The sequence below is a fragment of the Stegodyphus dumicola genome, chromosome 12 (assembly GCF_044657685.1).
Source record: "Stegodyphus dumicola isolate Sdum_Otavi_A_Nest chromosome 12, ASM4465768v1".
NCBI lineage: Eukaryota > Metazoa > Arthropoda > Arachnida > Araneae > Eresidae > Stegodyphus > Stegodyphus dumicola.
In genome coordinates this window covers 13,605,058-13,625,544 of record NC_140779.1, presented here as the reverse complement: position 1 = coordinate 13,625,544, position 20,487 = coordinate 13,605,058, and the positions used below count along the sequence as shown (strand labels likewise).

At 33.1% G+C, this 20,487-nt stretch overlaps 2 protein-coding genes across 3 annotated transcripts in view; one reads left to right on the top strand and one right to left on the bottom strand.

The window, feature by feature from the left end:
- The window catches only part of spas (spastin), a 68,664-nt gene extending 54,300 nt beyond the window's left edge, over positions 1-14,364 (bottom strand). The window contains exons 1-2 of the mRNA XM_035358151.2: positions 13,963-14,364; positions 13,345-13,431 (exon numbers count right to left, since the gene is read on the bottom strand). Of these exons, the coding sequence (XP_035214042.2) occupies positions 13,345-13,431; positions 13,963-14,335 (460 nt within the window). The 5' untranslated portion in view covers positions 14,336-14,364. The remainder of the gene's footprint in view (positions 1-13,344; positions 13,432-13,962) is intronic.
- A 1,234-nt stretch (positions 14,365-15,598) lies between these two features.
- Positions 15,599-20,487, top strand: part of ERR (estrogen-related receptor) — a 169,014-nt gene continuing 164,125 nt past the window's right edge. For both annotated transcript variants that reach the window (XM_035358148.2, XM_035358146.2), the window contains exon 1: positions 15,599-15,755. The gene's annotated coding sequence lies outside the window, so the exon portion shown is untranslated. The remainder of the gene's footprint in view (positions 15,756-20,487) is intronic.

Genomic DNA, 20,487 nt, shown 5'->3' with positions numbered 1-20,487 from the left:
ATGACACTGTCGTGCTGTACGACCTCTGGCACATTCAATTTTTATCCAACATCGTTCTTGTTTTGAAAACATCCTGACAACACTTATTTTAGATCGCGAGCTAATACAAGGACGCGTTCTTCGCATCACTCCGCATGCGCGTGAAGTAGGCAGGACGAGTCTTTTTGCTGAGAGGTAAGGTAGGTATGTAGTTCACGTGTGGTATACGCGATATTCTTTGGTTTTGTTGTGTAGTGTTTTTTCAGCTGTGTTGCCACTATTAATGTTCCAACCCTCGTATAATTTGGTGAACGGTCCTTAGACGTGAAGACTACTTTCTGAGATACTTCCTATACATGTAACGTAGCATTCGAAATGCAAAACTCACTACTACACTACAAATCCATTGATGTAACAAATACGTGTCTTTTTGCTCCTATGTTTTTAAAAAAGATGTTAATTGCCTTACAATTTATCATTCAATAATCCACTTTCATTGTGAAAAAATTGCATTCATTCAAAGAATTCAGTTTGTTTTCTTATTTTCCTCTCTATAAAACGGAATGCAGAAAAGTTAAGAGTAAACAACCCCCACATTTTCCCACAACTCCGAAGAGCTCAGTCTTCCCCTTTTTTAGCATCATCCGTACTTAGGGTCGTTCGTAATTTATGACTTGACCGCATCTGATTGGTATTCATTTAGGACACCATCCTCGAAGATTGTTAATTTGTTGTGATTCAACTTGATTCTTCTGATTTCTGAAGGTAAGCAATTCAGGGATACCTCAGCTCCTCTCCGATTAGATGTTCGTATACGTAAAACATAACTAATTGAAGGTCTTTTTAAGATAAAAATTTATCAACAATATCAGAGAAAAGCTTTGTAAGAAACTTTTAGGTAATATTCTTATTTGGCCTATATTATTATTATATGAAAAGCTTCCACTGGGTTTCTTCAGCTTTTAAGAAAACATTCATTTTTTTTTTTTTTTTATGTAAAATAGCTCATTGTTGTCTGTCTCCTTTATATTTTTGCTAATTTAGAAAGTGAATATAGTAGTTAGATTTTAAGAAAAACATGCTTAACCCTTTCAGGACGGACGTCCCATATACGCATTCCCTAAGAACGTCTCTTACAGATGGGCGTCCCATCCACGCATCAGTAAAGATCACATTCAGAGGACGGGTGATGCATATACGCATTTTAAGGTGGAACGTTTTTCTGAAGGCCACTAAATGGCATCCTGAGTCCATTACTTTTGAAATGAACACAGTTTTAAGTTCCTGACCTTGAGTTTGATATATTTACTCATCAGCTGTTCGAGGGTGGGGGGCGGAGGGATAGTGTAAACAGAGTTGGGCTCTTTAAATCGCTGCGTGCTAATGAAAACATTCTCGTATCTGATTTATATCCAATTCCTTTTTTATTCTATTTTTTCCTCTACTATATAAAAATTCTACTATATAGGTCTTTTAGGGTTACTGTGCGGAGTTTTTTAAAGTTTTGCATTGCCTTCAGATATATTTCCATTCCTTCTTTTTTCATTTATGAAAGCCTCACCTCCAGTCTATTATGGCAGGAAGGCGCTATTTATCAGAGGAAGAATATCCTTGTATGGTTAGTGAACCATTTACTAACGCAAATGAGAATACTGATTCATTTTCTAAAGAGTTAAAAAGTGATATTTTTTCAAGTTACAAAGTGATACTTCTCTGTGCTTCGAGATTTACCACACTCATTTTCATTTTAAAATTTGTTACTTCTTACTGTAAATAGTCTTTATTGTATTCTTTTTATTAATTTTAAACTTTATTGATGGATTTTATCAATTAAAATTTTGGAATAATTTGAATAGAGCTTCCGAAAAATTATTTTAAAAGATAAGCAATTTTTTAAGTAAATTTTCATGTAAAATAAAGAAAAAAATGTTTTAAGGGCTAATTTTAACATATATAAGAGCTCAAGTAATAATCTAAAATTATACCAAAAATTACGATGCTAGAAGCGAAACTTTTGGTTTTTCTGATTTTTGTTATAAAATTAGGCTTAGCGATGCAAAACCTACGTCCTGTACAGTGACTGCCTTCGATTCTCTTCCGTCCCGCATGAGCGTCTTAAACAAAGGTGCGCCGTTGTGAAAAGGTTAAAATGTTAACACAGTTGGCATTTGTTATAATGGTCGCTCTATTACAACGACCAGTACGGAAGACTTATAATTGAGGATAGTCTAGTTTAGGTAAATTTTGCAATAACTACCATTCTTCATAATATATCTTTTCTTCTGTGCAATGCAAAAAGTTCAAATATTCACACATCAATAGCTTATGAGTCATATCGAATAAGATCTCATTATAAGTTTAAAAAATAATTAAGTAAAGAAGCTTTGATATTTTTTCCTCAATTTATATACACAAAAAATTATTGAGAGTTTTATCTTTTTTTATAATTTTTTCCCTGGAATGAACCATTATCATGAGATATATGTAAATAAATTATTTGCATAACCAAGTTTTAAAACAAGAACTATTATGATGTCTATAATGCCCAAAGATGTAGTCATTTTTACCTCGGTCAAATGACGCTTTTCTTATACGACAAAATTTGACTTGTGGCTGCAGTATAAAGTCACTTCCTGAAATTTCTGTGATTTCTAGTGAACGTCAGGAGGCCTGACTTCCTATATCTTAATTTTTGCAGCCATTGTCACATGCTTGCCTCAACAAATCCAGAAATTGTTATGACAATAAACCCGAACAACAGTCTGGCCCTGGTTATAGCTAATGACTTAAAAGCTATCCTCCAGAGATTAATCAAAACTAAAAAATACAGCCCCCCTTTTTTTATTATTCAGTGAAACACTGAATTCGGCTGTTATATCTGCTTACAAGGACCCCCGATCTGCCTCATGTATATATATGTATCCACATATAAATGTAGTTCAGCAGGACATTCAAGGGCCCCTTGAGCCTTCGGGCCCCTACGCGGTGGCATTCCTTCCATACCCTTATTTACGTCACTGAAATGAATAAATTTCCTCAAAAACTACATTTTCCATTCTTCTTATAAAGAAAACGTTGCTGATACACAACTTTTACTCTTATGTTTTAGCCACACCTACTAAATAATTTGGATCATGCTTGGGTTGCGCGGATGCATTTTGAGTATTATTTACCGAAATTGGATGATGCATATTTCAATACTCTGTAAAAATATACACAGAACTTCCCTCTCTCCATTATTTGTATATAATATTATGTACTCTGTTTAGAAAGTTGTGATGTATAATTTTCAATATAATATTGTTACGTTTTTTTCTGACACCAGTTGTTGCGTTATTTTCTTCCTTCATGTTCGTACGGGGTTCATAGATATGAAGTGAATAACGATGACACTTGATAAAGTATCAAAACACACTTTATTTACCAATATTAATCAGGAAGTTCCAAAAAAACTTTTACAGTCGTCGAAGATCTACTATAAAAACGCTGGAACAATCAGCGACACAGCCTTCACACTATCAGGCTATAATGGTGGAGACAGCTTCACTGCAAAGCACAGCTCCTGACTCTGCTCGGTCGTTCTCGGAATTCCACATACTCTCGAGACTCTCCACGCTACAACTCGCGATGCACTCGACGACACACAGAGCACAGCTCCTGACTCTTCGGTTCAGTCGTTCCCGAAGCTTAACACACTCTCTTGACGATGCAGTAATCGCGATACACTAAGAGACTCTTCGATGCACTCGACAACCACTCACTCAGCACTCGTTGGCCGGCTGTCAACTCGATTGTCTCCACATGGACTAACTTGATGAGAGACACTCCCTCAATGACTGACTATCAACTCGCTAGACGAAGCACATACACTACCTTGCTTTCTAGACGAGGCCCACTAACTGACTGCGAACCAGCAGAGTTTATATAGAATCTCGGCTTGTGTTCATGAACTTTCTGGGCTAAACCGGTAAGAATTCATTCCAGAAGGTTCTCCATCCATCCATGCCATATCGCCAATTTTGTTGCCAAATGTGGCAAACCTAAAACTGCTTTGCGGGGAAGCTACCTTACCGCGCCTGGACATTTCGTAACAATATGTTACAAGGTGTGGCTATTAATTTTCAGGACTGCTCAAATAAAACCAGAACAGATGATGTAAAAAACATAACCTTTTAATATGTTTCAAAGTGATCCCCATCTTCCGTAACACACTTCTGTGCTCTGCTGTATAAGTTGTGGAAACAACATTTAAAGTCCTCTTTCGGAAGGCTCTTCAATGTCGACGTCACGTTCTTCTTGATGTCTTCAACATCCACAAAGCATGTTCTTTTGATCACAGTTTTGAGTTTAGGAAACAAAAAGAAGTCTGCGAGGACCAAGTCAGGAGAGTATGATCGAACATTCCCAAAATCAAAATTGTGATCAAAGGAACATGCTTTGTGGATGTTGAAGACATCAAGAAGAACGTGACGTTGACATTGAAGAGCCTCCCAAAAGAGGACTTTAAATGTTGTTTCCACAACTTATACAGCAGAGCACAGAAGTGTGTTACGGAAGATGGGGATCACTTCGAAACATATTAAAAGGTTAGGTTTTTCACATCATCTGTTCTGGTATTATTAAAGCAGTCCTGAAAATTAATAGCCACACCTTGTATATTAATGTTTTTTCTTATAAATGTAACTTTTCTCAATATCTGTTAAAATTCATAAATTTTCATTTCATTTTTAATACTTTTTCCCTTTTTCATTCCTTCTCTTTCTCGGTTTTGGTTTAGCTGCATGGTAGTGGGAAAAAAGTTGGTACCTGTTTTACTGAATACCTAAGGGCATTTTTGTGGTGATCCCTTCCTTTCCTTGATTCCCCAAGCACGTGCATATATTGTGTAATGATTAACCCAGCCACATGTGCATTTATGCATATTCATACTAAATGTGACATTTTAACATGTGTAACACATTTCATAAAGTATTTGTTTATAATAATAATAAAAGATGGTTGTTTAGCGGGTGAGATTAAAGTAAAAGAAAGTCTAGCTAGAGTTGGACAGGGGATTTGGATGTCAGCACCTTTTTCGAAATACGAAGAGTGAAAATTTAGGTTTTGCTTCAATGCTGAAAAACAAAAAGACTTTTAATAATACTTTTCTTCTAAATTATCGTTATATAGTATTATACTACAATTTATTTCCCTAATCTTATACCATTCTAAATAACGTTTTAAGCAACAGGCATGGTCAGTAAAAATGATGTTACAGAATCGTGTATTTAATTCCACTATTTTTAATCCCACAAACGTAAGACAAATTGCTTATTCTTTGCTTAAAAATGGCGGAACGAAGCGTCACCTCTGTAATAAGAGGTTATGAAGAACATAGAATGAAGTGTGTTAGTACGCAGAACTTAATATATAAACTTTATTATGTGTACACATATATATATATGTATACAACCATCTTTCTCCCTTATATATATAGTATATGCAATCATTTTTCTTTCCTAAATAAAAATTATGCAATAATTCAGCTCTCTCAGTATTAACTTTTGAAGTTGTATCATAAGGGGCAAAGTTGGTAGGTACAAATGAGTATGCCCAATTCTAACATTTTAATAGTGTTGCTTATTTTTATCTTAAGAATGGTAAAATGAACTGCCTGTTGACGATGAGGTGACAATGATTTTTAAGCATCTCTTTTCAGTCACCATAATCTTGAAAATTCTCTTTTTTTATCATTTTATATTAACAAACTAACTAAAATAGAGTTGCTAAAACATTCCATTGCCAATATTTCAATTCAAGAATAATCAGGGTTCATAGCCACATTTTAGTTAAAAAAATAAGCATCTATAAGCACTTTTCAAGCACATTTTAAGAAAAAAAAATAAGCACCTGTCTAATTACATCATACACAACTGCATAACCTCAAAAATTAGACTTGTAATTTAAAATATGAGAAATGAAGTACTTATTAAGAGAGAATAAGCATTACCTCAACCATGGAAAATAATTACTTTTTTTTTGTTTTTAATTTTAAATAATAGTTCAATTTACAGAACTAGTTTACAGTGAGAGGGGGAAAAAAAAAACTATGAAAAACTAAACTATATTACAAGATTTAATGATGAAATTTCAGTTCAAAAACATTAATATACAAGGTGTGGCTATTAATTAGAGAAAATAATTAATAATAAGGCATATTTATTGTATATGCTTGGAACCTAATAATAAATACAATTTATTTTTCCACTCATATTGATATTTAAATAATTTAAATCTAAATTTTGAACATTTTCTAAATTTCAGTTTTTTCTTAACAGATATTGCAAGCAAAGTAATTTAAGTAAAAAAAGAGGAACATTTCTGAAATCAGAAGACAGAAATTTGCTTCATGCAATCATCTTTAACAGTAAAAGCTTAACTAACCCGCATACTTGGAAATTGGCGAATATTCGGACAGTCGAGCTTAACTTGAAGGAGCGGAGGGCGGGGGTAGACCGTAGCCACTCTTTAGATTTTTCCGCTAAATAAATGCTTTTGACATTTCAATATGTGCATCATATAAAAATAAACCAACGGAACTAAAAAATATTCTGCTTAGCAAGCACAGTAAAACTCTTTTAAGTGTTCATAAACAAATCTCGCACTGAACATTAAAATTAATTATCTCTGCAAAATATCGCAAACGTTATTGCACAATACGTGCGCCGTAATTCTTCACTATGTGATATTACACAATTGGAATCAACAACTGCCGGTATTGGGAGAATAAAGAACTAAATAACTGGGGTGTTTTTCATTCTAATTTTCAACAGATGGCGTTAAATTTCCGGAATAGAATCATTCTTCGCTTGGGTTGGTAGACTGCAGAACTTTTAGTCCTATTCAATCCAGATTGGAAAGTGACAAAAAAAAAAAAAAAAAAAAGGTCCGTTGCTTGTTTTGCAGCGAACTGTAACAGTTTCAATATTCGAGATTTCCTCCCAATCTTCATACTGTATAATGTATTGGGGGAAAAAAGAGAAATTATTTTGACTATTCAATTACTTTCCCTTTATTTAAGCCATTCCGAATATTATTCCTTAGAAAGCTAAACTGTGTTAAAACACAATCATTGTTGGAAGTTTACTATACTTCAGCAGTTACTGCAACTATGTTATTATAAACATTCATAATATAAGCATAACAATCATAATAAACACGAATATGAACTGATCAAGCAGAACGAGAATGCAAATTTTTAAGATGTTGATAGAGATTCAAATGTGTATAGTATATGGGTGGAAGGAAAAGAATGCTGAATCTACTGCTTTCGCAATTCTTTGACCAATAGAACGAGGGGCACCTGTCTGCACTCTTCATGCATACCAAAGGTTATGTTAATGCAGAGAAAGGGGGAAAAGCTATTTCCCCGGGAGTATGGTTCACCATCTGACATTCCATATTAGGAAAACAAGTTGTTTATTTAGTTTCAGATTTATATGGGGAAAAATAGCATGCTCATCAAAAAAATAAATAAATAAATAAATAAAAAGGCACTAAAAGCAAAAAATAAGCACTAAAAACAAAAAAATAAGGGCTTTAAAGAAAAAGTAAGCACCTATAAGGGCCTTTATATTTTATTTTCAAATATAAGGACTTATAAGCACTTACAAGGACCACTACAAACATAGTAATAATGATAATAGTGAATTTTATTTAGGTATTCAGATTTGGAAAAAGAGCAATTTTCAATGGAAGAGACAGTTTATATATTAAGTAAAACGGCCACTCTATTTCTGTTAGGCGCAGCAGTGGCCAAGTAGTAAAATCGCTGAGCACTGGTAGTTCGGTCCAAATTTCTAATTCCGCGAATGGACTGGCTGCATGGGTGTTTTTGTAGTTTTCCCCATGTGTAATGTGTATACACGCCAATTTTCCATGAAGATATACCTCCCCTTACGCAGATAACCCTTCGACTTTGCCGTAATTACATAAACCAAACCTACTTTTGCTAGGTAGCCATAAGGCACAAATTCCTGGGCTGGAGCCATATCTCAGATTAATAAATACAGTCAAAAGTCGTTAATTCGGACACCGATAATCCGGACCTCAAAGCTACGAACTTTCTGTGCATGCGTCGCGCATTACGAGTGCGTGTAAGACCTTTACGGCTGCGAATATGCGTGTGCGAGTGCGCAAAATATGTAAGAATGTGCGTTTAATGTATAACGAACGGTATAAGCTAAGCTAAAATTATCTAATTCAGTTAATGTTGCAGATTGCATTGTTCCTTAATCTTCGAATTATTATTTTTTGCAGACTGTTAGAGCAATTTTATAAAAGTAAGCTTGAACTTTCGATTATGTCAAATAAAATTTCTGATATATATATACTAATATGTAAAGGATCTACAAAGCGAAAGTATGTTTCGAAGTCTATTAAACAAAAAGTGAAATTGCTGCAAAAAATGGATAAAGGCATATCCTTTGTTTATCTAAATTTTAACGTTTGTTTATCTTTAACGCCGCGGTGTGCAATGAATTGGAAGTTGATCTGTCAGCACTATCCTTATCTTCAGCGCAGATGTTTTTATTTTACATGGCTTATAATTGCTTACTAAATGTAGTATTACGTCTCGATGTACTCCTTTGATATGATTTAAATCAAATTCCTCATCATTATAATTCACTTCCGATAGCGAAGAAAGTGACAGAGGTTATTAAAAACGAAAAAATTTCGATTCACAAATTAGTCGGTATTCTCGACACAGCAATTATGAGATTTGAACAGCGGAACTTTGTAACTGAACAAGAAATTATGCCTGTTTATAGAATTAAAGAGAATGTATTATCACATAAAAAATGAAGCAACTTAAACAGCTTACATTGAAAGAAATGTTTAATAAAGTAAACAAATAAATATTAAGCTTTTTTTTTTTTTTTTTGTAAATTTTGATACCCTTTAGATCATAATTGTTCTTTATTTCATAAATTCTGGTTTCATATTTTTAATTTTATAATTTCTGCATGCCATCTTACCAGATTTAAACTGATGATCTATAATCCGGAATCGCCGAAGTCCCGACGAGTCCGGATTAACGACTTTTGACTGTATACGATATCTAAACTGTAAATAGTATTTCAGAAAAAAGAGGTAGATCCAGTGTGGCGAAGAGTAGGGTGAATTACTCTACTTCTTGACAGGGAAAGGAAATTTCATTAGTGGGAGGAGTGAAACGACTTCATACGGGAATGAATGCAGCATGATGAGTTGAACAAAGCAGTAATGGAATATGTAAGTATTAGAAATCTGAAAGCATTGGGAAGAACGAGACTTACTGTCGACCAAATGTCCTGTCTGCTAACTGTCCATGTCGGCTAAATGTCCTGTCGGTTAAGTGTCTCATCAGCTAAGTGTCCGGGACCAGATCTAATGATTTTGCGGGGAAAATCGCCACTACACAAAGCCAAAATAACGAGTCAAAGAATTGCACAAAATCGGTATCCATGTACCGCCAAAAATCGCCAAGGGATACTCTAAACTATACTTTTACCAGTCAAAGGAGCACCAAATTCTACAATATAGGCAAACAAAAAATACATAATCTCAATAAAATACATTTTAAACCAAACAATAAAATAACATAAAAAAGGAAAAACATGTTATACATTTAAGCACTACCAAAAGCAAATATTCACTTACCATGATTTTCGAGTTTGCTTCGTACACCCAGAGCCACGTAAAAATCAAAATATCAATCATACTCAAATGACTTTTTTCAAACCAGGTACTCTTTCTGATTGAATGCTTCACATAGTGACCATCTGAACCTTTCTTCCTACAAACCCATTCAAATCCATCTAAACGGTTTTTATGTCTGACTAGACGCATATCCTTCCTACATACAGGACACTTATAATGGCTACTAAATAAACCTTCATTTACTTACACACCAGTCAATTAAAGCTCTTTTCCCCTTTCACTCTGAATCGTACAGAAACTTTAAATTAATCTTACTATATTCGGCCATTTTACCGTCTAAAGAATCAAACCTACACACAACACAAAAACGCTTACAAAACATCCCATGAATCAAAATTTCCCAGAATCATGCATCCGATTATGTCACAATAGGGTTTTTATAACATTCAACTACTCAGGCTACCATAAATGAAAACAACAACTTCGCCATAATACAAGGCGTACCTGAAAGTCTACTCTACCCGGTTAGCGTTGTGTTTCAGCTGATAGATCAACTCTCAAATTCACAGGTACTTTTCCTGTTGCATGTTCCGCTTAATTGCAATAATTATATCAGCAAAGGATCATGGTCAGAGAGAGTTTGACTTTTCTGAAGATTCTCTACCATCATCTTTCTGTTAAAATTTTCTGCAATAGTCTCATCAAGGTAAAGAAATGATACTGTGTATTCTCATACTGTTTCTATCATTCATTAACAATGCTTTAATCATTTTACTTTTTTTTCATTGCTGAACTGAAAAAAGTATGGGCTGATCTTTGGAATATGGTAACTGGTAGTTTGGCGACATTTTGGAGGCGATAAAGGTTACTACCTAGGACTTTGGTAATAATGTGAGAAGCACTCAGTTCCGATTACGCATTATTTTGTTTAAGGGCAATGAGAGATCATGAGATATGTCATGTGACATTAATGGACGAATTACAGTTGTTTAATCGGAAAAGGGGGGAAGTCTGGAAATTTCATATTTAGCTATATTCTGTATTGTGTGAAACGTGACATTAATGGACGAATTATAGTTCTTTAATCGGAAAAGGGGGTTAATTTGGAAAAGCTTCATTGTGTATTGTGTGAAATAGTGTTGATTAATTTTCGGATTGCATGGCGCTATGTAAAGTGAATTCTAAATTTTTAATGTGTTTATCTGATAATAATAATAAGTTGAGATTGTGTGAAAGGAAGGATATTACAAGTTTAAATGGTGGTGCAAGAAATATGGTGAAAATGGACATTTTGTGAAAAGGAGTGTAAGGAAGGGTACATGGTTTGCTGAAAGTAGTTTGAGTATAGGTGAAATTTTATTAATTTCTTATTACTTGGTGAATAGACTTCCAGTTGACTACTGGATTTGGGATTTAGAAATTAGCAGTAGTACTGCAGCGATGTAATGAAGATTCTGAAGAAGATTAGGTAAGTTAGTATTTTTAATCATTTGAGGATATTATTTTTATGGATTGTTCTAAATGTAAGGAGTAAATAAATTAAAATGGTATTATTTGAAAATTGTTATTAGCAATGATTTAGTTTAAAGTAACTAGGATTGTAATCTAATTTTTATTAATTTAATGTATGTGCTTATTTATATTTTAAGTAGTGTTTTTTAATTTAATTATATTTTAATTTAATGATCGTGATTTTGTGAGTTATATGTTTGTAGTATTTTGGAATATGTCCGAGTAGTATACATTGAGTATTTTCATGCATTTTCGTGAAATTTTTCTAATTTATGAGAAAAAAGCAGTGTACATGGATATAGTGAAGAGTGTGCGCAATGCCATTTTTGTGCAATTCTGGGATGTTTTTTTAAGTAAAAATAAGTCAACGTGTACATGGTTTAGTGATATTTTAATTAAATGACAGTTATTTTGTGAATTTTATGTTTGTAGGAATTTGGTATATGTTTTAGTTGAAGTAAACGTGCATGGAAATAATTTAAATATTTGACACTAAGTATTTGTAATTTTTGCGGTATGAATTCGTTGGTCATGTTTATAATATAATAGATAATTTAGAGGTAAAAGCTTTTGGATATTTTATTTATTTTATACGTGGAAATGTTCATATTTGGAAAGGGTATATACTTTTCCGCGATAAGGTAATTTCATATATGTTCTTTTTACCAGGTTTAAAGATTCAGAAAATTGTCATGCATTTTCGTGAAATTTTTCTAATTTATGAGAAAAAAAGCAGTGTACATGGATATAGTGAAGAGTGTGCGCAATGCCATTTTTGTGCAATCCTGGGATGATTTTTTTTAAGTAAAAATAAGTCGACGTGTACATGGTTTAGTGATATTTTAATTAAATGATAGTTATTTTGTGAATTTTATGTTTGTAGGAATTTGGTATACGTTTTAGATGAAGTAAACGAGCATGGAAATAATTTAAATATTTTACACTAAGTATTTGTAATGTTTGCGGTATGAATTCGTTGGTGACGTTTATAATATAATAGATAATTAAGAGTTAAAAGTTTTTAGATATTTTATTTATTTTATATGTGGAAATGTTCATATTTGGAAAGGTTATATACTTTTTCGCGATAAGGTAATTTCATATATGTTCTTTTTACCGGGTTTAAAGATTCAGAAAATTGTCATGCATTTTCATGAAATTTTTCTAATTTATGAGAAAAAAGCAGTGTACATGGCTATAGTGAAGAGTGTGCGCAATGCCGTTTTTGTGCAATTCTGGGATGTTTTTTTAAGTAAAAATAAGTCGACGTGTACATGGTTTATGTATATGTGTTATTGTGAAAAATGCGCAAGGAGTTTGCGATTGTGCACTTTTTCCCAATTTTGCAGTGAATATTTGACATGATTAAGCAGTTTTGTTAGATAAAATTTCTAGTATAAGTATAATTTGGCTAGTAGATTGTTGGAAAAAGTGTTCAGTAAATAAAAAGAAAAAAAACATGTCTTTACTTCGTGAAGATAAAATTGCGGCGGGAAAAAAAAAAAAAAAAAAATAAAGGGTTGCTGTAGCAGAGTTGGTCGCCAAAAAATCGTTAAGTTACCATAATCCAAAGATCAACCAAAGTATGATTTATGTGCTTGAATAGTTTAATAGCATTGTATATTTAGGGATAAAATTCTACAGAAGCCCATCAGGGGCGAACTCAAATACTTTCTAGTTTTTTGGATAAAATTTAATTCCCGCTGGAGCCTGAATTATGATAATAACTGATATTTTATTAAACTATTTGTCATTAATTGAACTTTTACATTTAATTTAACCTTCCAGTGATTGCGAGATTAAGCAATTCTTTTTTCCTCAAATAAGCAGAGTCAGTTGTAAATTTGTAATTCAAGAGATGCTCATTTATGCCCGCTACAATGTGTAACAGGAATGTGAGCTGAGCTCATTGATGATCATTAAAAAGGTTAACATTAATTATCAATTTATTATTGTATTTTATTTTTATTCATGTTTCCTGAAAACCGGCTGTTGGACTTCAGCATTTCTAATTTTAGAAATTAAGCCCTGAATAGTGACTCTTCTGAAATTCTTAATACAGAATGAAAAGAGAAATAAATATATAAATAAAAATATTTAAAGAAACAACCCATATTCTGTTAGCTTAACAAATCAGCAAATTTTTCAAGAGTACAGATGATATATATTTACCAGTTCCTCGACTACAATTCACTGCAATGCCTTTCCTCAGTTCATCTATGCCTTTCCGATAATATTCAATTGCCCTTTCCTTTCGACCTGAAAACAAATTTATAAAATAAGAGCCAATTCTTTAAGGAATTTCTAATGTTAAAAATATACCAAAGTGAAAAGAAGTGACGTTAACGCAAAAAAAAAAAAAAAAAAAAAAAAAAAAAAGAGGGGAGAGGGGGGGAAAAATCATCTATCAACACAACCATTAAAAAAATTTAGATCCAATTAGGTTAGAAATTAGATTGAGTATTCATCAGTGGAGACTAAATTTTGAACACTGAAAATAATTCAGGAAGTTTCCAATTCAAGAGACACCAAAACATCATATATTGTTGCTTAAAAGAAGTAGCAAGTTAATTTTCATAATGGTAATCTTTAACAACATTGTCAGTATTACTCGACTATACAATAAAGATAAAAGAATATGACAAAAAAAATAAATAAATAAATAAATAAATAAATTTGCCTTCATAACTGCAGTCGAGGTTAGATAAAGGAATGTTAAAAATATACCAAAGTGAAATGTGCATAATTCTTTAACGACTATGAATAACAGAAATTTTTAAAAACACCTACCATTGTTTTCTTCGTCTATTATTAGTGCCTTTGATATTAAATCGAAAGCTCGAAGATGATGATAACGCTGCACCGCAAAAGGATTTTCAATATTCATTTCTTTTTCGTTTTTCAAATTTTCTTGAGCATCTTCCAATTTACGTACATTCGATTTACATGTAGTTGTGACAGTTTGCTGCACAGATGTGCACAGGCCATGGAAAAATTTAAAAAGTTCGGAAAACAAAAATTGAAAAGACCCAAACAAAAAAGTAAAGGGAAAAACAATAAAATAAATTGTTCTTTTCACATAGTAATTTCTTTTCGACGTTTTCTTTTCACGTGAAGCTTTTTCTTGCACATTTAATTTGTTTCCTACACTTTCAGGAATCATACGTACGCCATTACTTTCAACTTTTTAAATATAATTGCCATAACATATTAAAGAAATATGTTTGTTTCGGTTTCTTAATGGCTAGATACGGATATGTGAAAAAGGTCTCTCAAAAGCCCTGTGAATATTTTCTTTTAAATTAATTTTCAAGTATTTGATATTTTCAGATTAAAACAAACGGCATAGTTATTTCAGAAAAATATGTGCAAGAATTGGGGAGATGGTGTATATAGGAGTCTGTATATATTCTCCACGAACGAGTTAAAAACTGGAAATCGGCTTTTATCGGAAAAGATCACCTGCTCATATTCATGCCAACCATGCTTGGATATAATGCTATATACTGAACTCTACAGGTAAGATAAAAATAAGAAAACGGAAACCCGTTCTTTGAAATTTGACCCATGATCAAAGTACACACACACACAGGTCGTATTTCATTCTCGAGTACCGGCGTTCAGTCACCTTATCCATTCGGTCAATAGGGAGTAAAGAATCATAATGCTGAGCTGTCATACAAAATGGAATCAAAGAGAGGTTATTTTTAAATTGGAGAAATTGAAGGAATGTCAGCAGCTTTATGTCCTTTGTATGCTTTAATTATACCAACTTTTAAATGAAAAATAGGAATATCACTTAAATAATGATCAGTGTGATATAAATAAAGAAGTTTTCCTTACTGACAGGAAAACGGTCCAGAGTTTCGTATCTGTTACCACTTAAGATGACGAAACAAAGAAATGCGGTGTGCCCAGAGTAAATTTAGGCAGGTGAGAAATTTCATTTTTATTAGTGGGAAAAAGAGATTTAAAAGTCTGGTGGGGCAGAAAACTTTTAAAAGAACGGAAAACATTCTGAAGACAAATAGCTCGTATTCAAGTTTCCCATGGATGAAATCCTGAAAGCTCTGTTGCATTCACCATCATTTGAATTTACTTCGAACTGTTTGTGATCAAAGTTTCTAACGTTTCACGGCCGGTGATCTCACATTTTGCAAATTTTCAATTTGAACTATTTCACTAGTTCCAACTGATGTAAAATAGGTTATATCTTTGATAAATTTTTATTGCATCTCATCTGGGCTACATTTTCAATCTTCAGTCTGTGTTATTATTGTCACGAAAAGTTTGTACAGTTTGCATTACTCTAAATTTACGACAAGTAGCACTACAATGGTTTTTAGAATTTCTTACGGCGAGCTAAATTCGTTCTGCTGAAACTATATCTTTTGTTCCTTAAAAATGGCAACAAGTGTTTCAATACTCCGCTGAATGTTGGGCGAAAGTGGGTCAGTGGTTCTAGCATCAAATGTGTGTTTGTTTGGTAATATTATAATTTACTTTATTTATCTTTTATCGTATTTTGGATATGAAGTTATGATTGAAGAACTGCACATGGCAAGAACGAAGTGAATCGTTTTGTATGTATTCTTATTTTATTTGCACTAGCAATGTTTGTTATCTGTAAAAAGAGAGCTCTTAATGTACCGGAGAAATGAATTCTTTTTAAACTGTTCATTTTTTCTTCTTATGCAAAATTTTATGCAGTTTTATATAAGTACATAATTGCATTCAACAAATGAATGTTATATTTATATTATTGCTACTATACAATCCAAATGGTAAGATTATTTGGTTATTATAGTCTTACAAGTACTGAATGTTTATGATAGTACTTTTCAGCGCGTGTACGATCACATTTGGTATAGTAAACGTATAGTATTAAATAAAAAGGAAATACATAGAAGTGATTTTTGAGGCTTTTCTGCTTATGTGGTGTGAAAAATTTATGAAAGGAATTTATATTATCGGTGTTATGTATAAATGGCTATCATGTTTATTTTTCTGTACATTTTTATGTGTATATTTGTACATTTAAATATATATAGGTTGTGATACAATACTTGAAATATAACTATATATTGATTATTTCAAGCTGTGTACGCTGATGTGCAGCAAGTTGTGTAAATTTAGTACATTGTCCAATTCATGTTATATATGAAATTTTCTCTTAAAACATTTAACATCATTTACTAATCCTAATATTTGATGCAGGAAATTAGATATTAATCTGGTATTTCCACTTTAAATACATCTGACAATACATTAATCTGGTGTATAATTCTTACCAAGTATACCTTTTGCATGTTTTTTAATAATTAAGTTAGATTCATTTTGCATATTTGTGGCTGATAATTTTCATACCATTTTATATAAATTAAGAGGTTGCAAACAATATTTGCATAATTAAAATGTATTTATTAATCCACTTCTAGAAATTTGCAGCTGAAATAAGTTTAGAAGGAAATTTTAATAATAGTTTTTTTAAAAGTCACATCAGTTGTAATGTGTCATATAATCTAAGAAAAATGCATTCAAATCATATAAGGTGTTTAATTTATGATTGGTAATTTTTCTACAACATTGTGATAGCAGGGTGAAATATGGTGTACAGCACATGGGCGATGAAATTTAGGAGCAGCAGAATGATTATCAAGTACATTATGTTTCTGTAAAAAAGGACAGCCAATTTTAATTTGCACATGGGATCATGGGGCTAGGATCAGCACTGTGTGGTAGTTATGTCTTAGATTGTGAAGGGACTTTCAGTTCTCTTCTACTATTGGGACTGGAATGTATGAATGCACATATGTATGTATACGCACACACACATACACATGCACATATGCATGCTTACATAAACACACGCATCCGTATGTACATACATTTTTTAATCTGGTCTTGATAATAGAAGAGTACTGGACTTCCTAACATTTTTAAGTCCTGTTGGTGTCAAGGTAGAGTACATGTGTACTTTCTATGATTTATATGTAAGAATTTCAGTAAATAATTTTAAAGAACAGTGCTGAAGGCAGTAGTTTGATGTTTAGTGTGAGGGTAATGAATTTTGCATGTTAATATTCCCCCTACCTTTTTTATTGCCATTTAATACAATTTTTGTTTCAGATTCAATGGGTGTTCATTATTTCTACTTTAAAAGGCTGCATAAACTAGCATAACTGTGTAATTATTCAGTTGAAACTTTACAGGTTTTTATATCTGAGAAGGCTGATTGTTTATGCAGTGACATGAAAATATTTATTCTGTGTTAAGGTTTAATTTATTTATCAGATTCATAATTAATATTTTTATATGGTCTTCAAAATCTCTGAGAAACTTGTAAATTGGAGGTTTTATCTTCATTCTCTCACTGTGTTTACAATTCTGATTTATAAACAGTCCAATGATTTCATATGAAAATCAGAAGGGAAAATATTTTATTGATTTGCATGAAATTTGTTATTTAAAGCAAAACCGGCTAAATTCGTGTATTGACATCCCTTAGAGTTTATAACGTAATGCTAGACTGATAAAATGAAGTTCTGCTAAAATGAAGTTAATGAGGCACGTCAAATTGGGATGTTTCCATTGTTAAACAGTGACTTTAATCTAGTAATTTAGGAGTGTGCAGTGCAAGTTCATGCAATTCTCAGATATTTTTAAGCGAAAACAGATTGCTGTGCATATGGGAAGGAAAACGGTAATGCATCATGCAATATATATTTTTTTTTTCAATGGCAGATTGTGAACAATTACAGATGTAACCGAGTCCAAGGCCGGTCTGTTTATTATGGAGGCACGTATTAGGTGGGCGACCATTGCCTTTTCTATGAAGGGGACGGACAGTTACAACAATGCCTTCTCCGGGAATCGAACCCAGGCCCTTCGGCATCGCAGTCAGCTTCCCTGACCACTACACTGACTGGGCGGCGCATCATGCAATATATATCTACTAGAAAGCCCAGTGGTCATACAAAATGACCGCTGTTCTAAATATATAAATTGTAATTAAAATATTTTGTGCAAAGGTGTCTGCTAATTCAAACTGAATTAATTACTCAGGGCAGGCGATGAGGACGCCCGTTTGCTTACTGCCCCACGGGGTTTTTCCTTTCTGCTTGCTTAATTGCTTAAAGTAGAGTGCACTAAAGGAAACCAATGGCAGTACATTGAAACTGGAGTTTCCTTTTAAGCTCTGGTGGGGCCATTCGTCCTTCAGGATCTTTGAACTTGTGCTTGGACTTTCAAACTTCTTGGTCAGGTACGGCTGTATCAGCTGGTCTTTTATCTCTTCTCGTCCTCAATTCTGGACCTCCTTGGGCCTCCCTATTAGTTGTTGCCACTGGAAAACGCGGTCTACGTCTTCTTGATTCTGTACATCGTTGAAAATTCAATTTTGCTGAAACCTCCTCAGCAGGCGGTACAGGTGTTTTTGTTGAATCCTCGGTTCTGGCTCGTTGGTCGATCGACATTACATTCCTCCATTTCTGTGCGCCTGGACCTTTACCTGGTTGGATCCACTTAATCGGTGATTGATCAGTCTGTTTTCTTTTTTGTGTTGGGGGACCCCCAGCTGCACTTTTGAGCTGGCAGAATTCTTTCCTCCCTTTCAGGATATTGTAATAAAGCCTGCAAAATTTGAAAATGGTTTGGGCTAATGTAAAGTTTTATCTGGTCAGTATTTGCGACCAGTTGTTGGCCATTTTCGGCCTTTAAATGAAACGTTGCGTCCCGTATTCTCTCCACTATATACGGGCCTTCAAACCTGGCCTCAAATTTCGCAACCCCGTTTTCGGGTTCAGATCATAATGAGTGTTTCAACTTGAGTACTTTCTGCCCCACTTTATATTCCATTTCTCTTCTATTTCTATTGTAATACAACTTTTGCTTTTATCTTGCTACATCAGAGTTCTTAATTGCTTCCTCGATAACTCTCTATATGCCTTTTAACTTGAATTCTTCTTGTCTTTGCTGTACAAAGAAAAGCTTATCCAAAGGCACTAAGATTTTTCTTTCTAAAAATAACTAACAGGGATCTTCTGTATAGTATTGTGCTTTACTGTTCTCAAGGCAAAACCTAATTCATTGACTTAGCTGTCCCAGCGGTCATGAAAATTCTTAACGTATGCCCTGATGATTTTTACAATATTCTTATTTAAGCGTTCCACAATATTCGATTGCGGTCTATATGGTACCATTTTTAGATGGCATATGCCAAGTCCTGTGCACAAATTTTTAAATATACTGCTAACAAACTATTTTTCATTATCTGATATTACTTTTAGTGGGGCCACGTATTTTAAAATATAGCTATTTAAAAATGAATCTGCGACAATTTTAGCTGATGCTCATTTAAGAGCAACTATTTCTACCCATTTTGAAAAATGGTCAACAATTGATTACGTCTGTTTTTATTTATTTTTGTCCTAGGGTAGGGTCCAATGCCAACTATTTCATTTGGAAAAGCGGTCTTTAGGTTTTTTAAATATCCGGCCAGGCTGTAATTAACATCATTTATTAACTGGCGCGACTTAACATACGCCGTAACTACTCTTTGTAACTGCGGAAAATAAACCGCTTCGCGTTCTGTACAGTTTTTCGAATTCCGAAATGACCAGCGGACGGCAGATCGTGCAATTCTTCTAAAATATTTAAATGTAGACTCGCTGGGATCACTGGTCGGTATTCCTCATTATTATTTGTTACTTTGGTATAGAATAAAAGTTTTTGATTATTTCACAATGCTGCGCCGTATTGCGAATAGCTGTTAAAGCTATATGTTCAAACTTTTCAGGGTCTTCAAAATATATGTAAATATCTTTGAATTCAGATCGCTTCTTAATTCCTCAACTATTGTGTCACGGGGCTTGATAACTTTTGAAGTGAGCATAGCACACTTAACCCGTAACAGGGGAGGTCAAATAATGGGACATAACCGGGGACGTGAGGTCACAGAGACCGCATCTTGTTATGGTTTAAATAAAATGTTCTAATCAAAATATTGAAATTTTATTTTACCCATACATTCACTTATCTTTGAAAAGAAAGAAAAATTTTATTTTACAAAGAAATCGATCAACACTAGGAACATCTTTTTTGCAACATGAACTTTTTTTATGAGAAACCACTTGCAAATGTAAATTATGCAAAACAAACCAGAATAACTGTTATTTTTTATAAGTAATAATTATTTTCCATTAATTTAACATGTGATAGATACATTCAGATGAAAAATACAAATATTGTACGAAACATAAAAAAATGACAGTATCTTACTATCAGTAATACCATTGTGTTCTTGCAAAAGATATC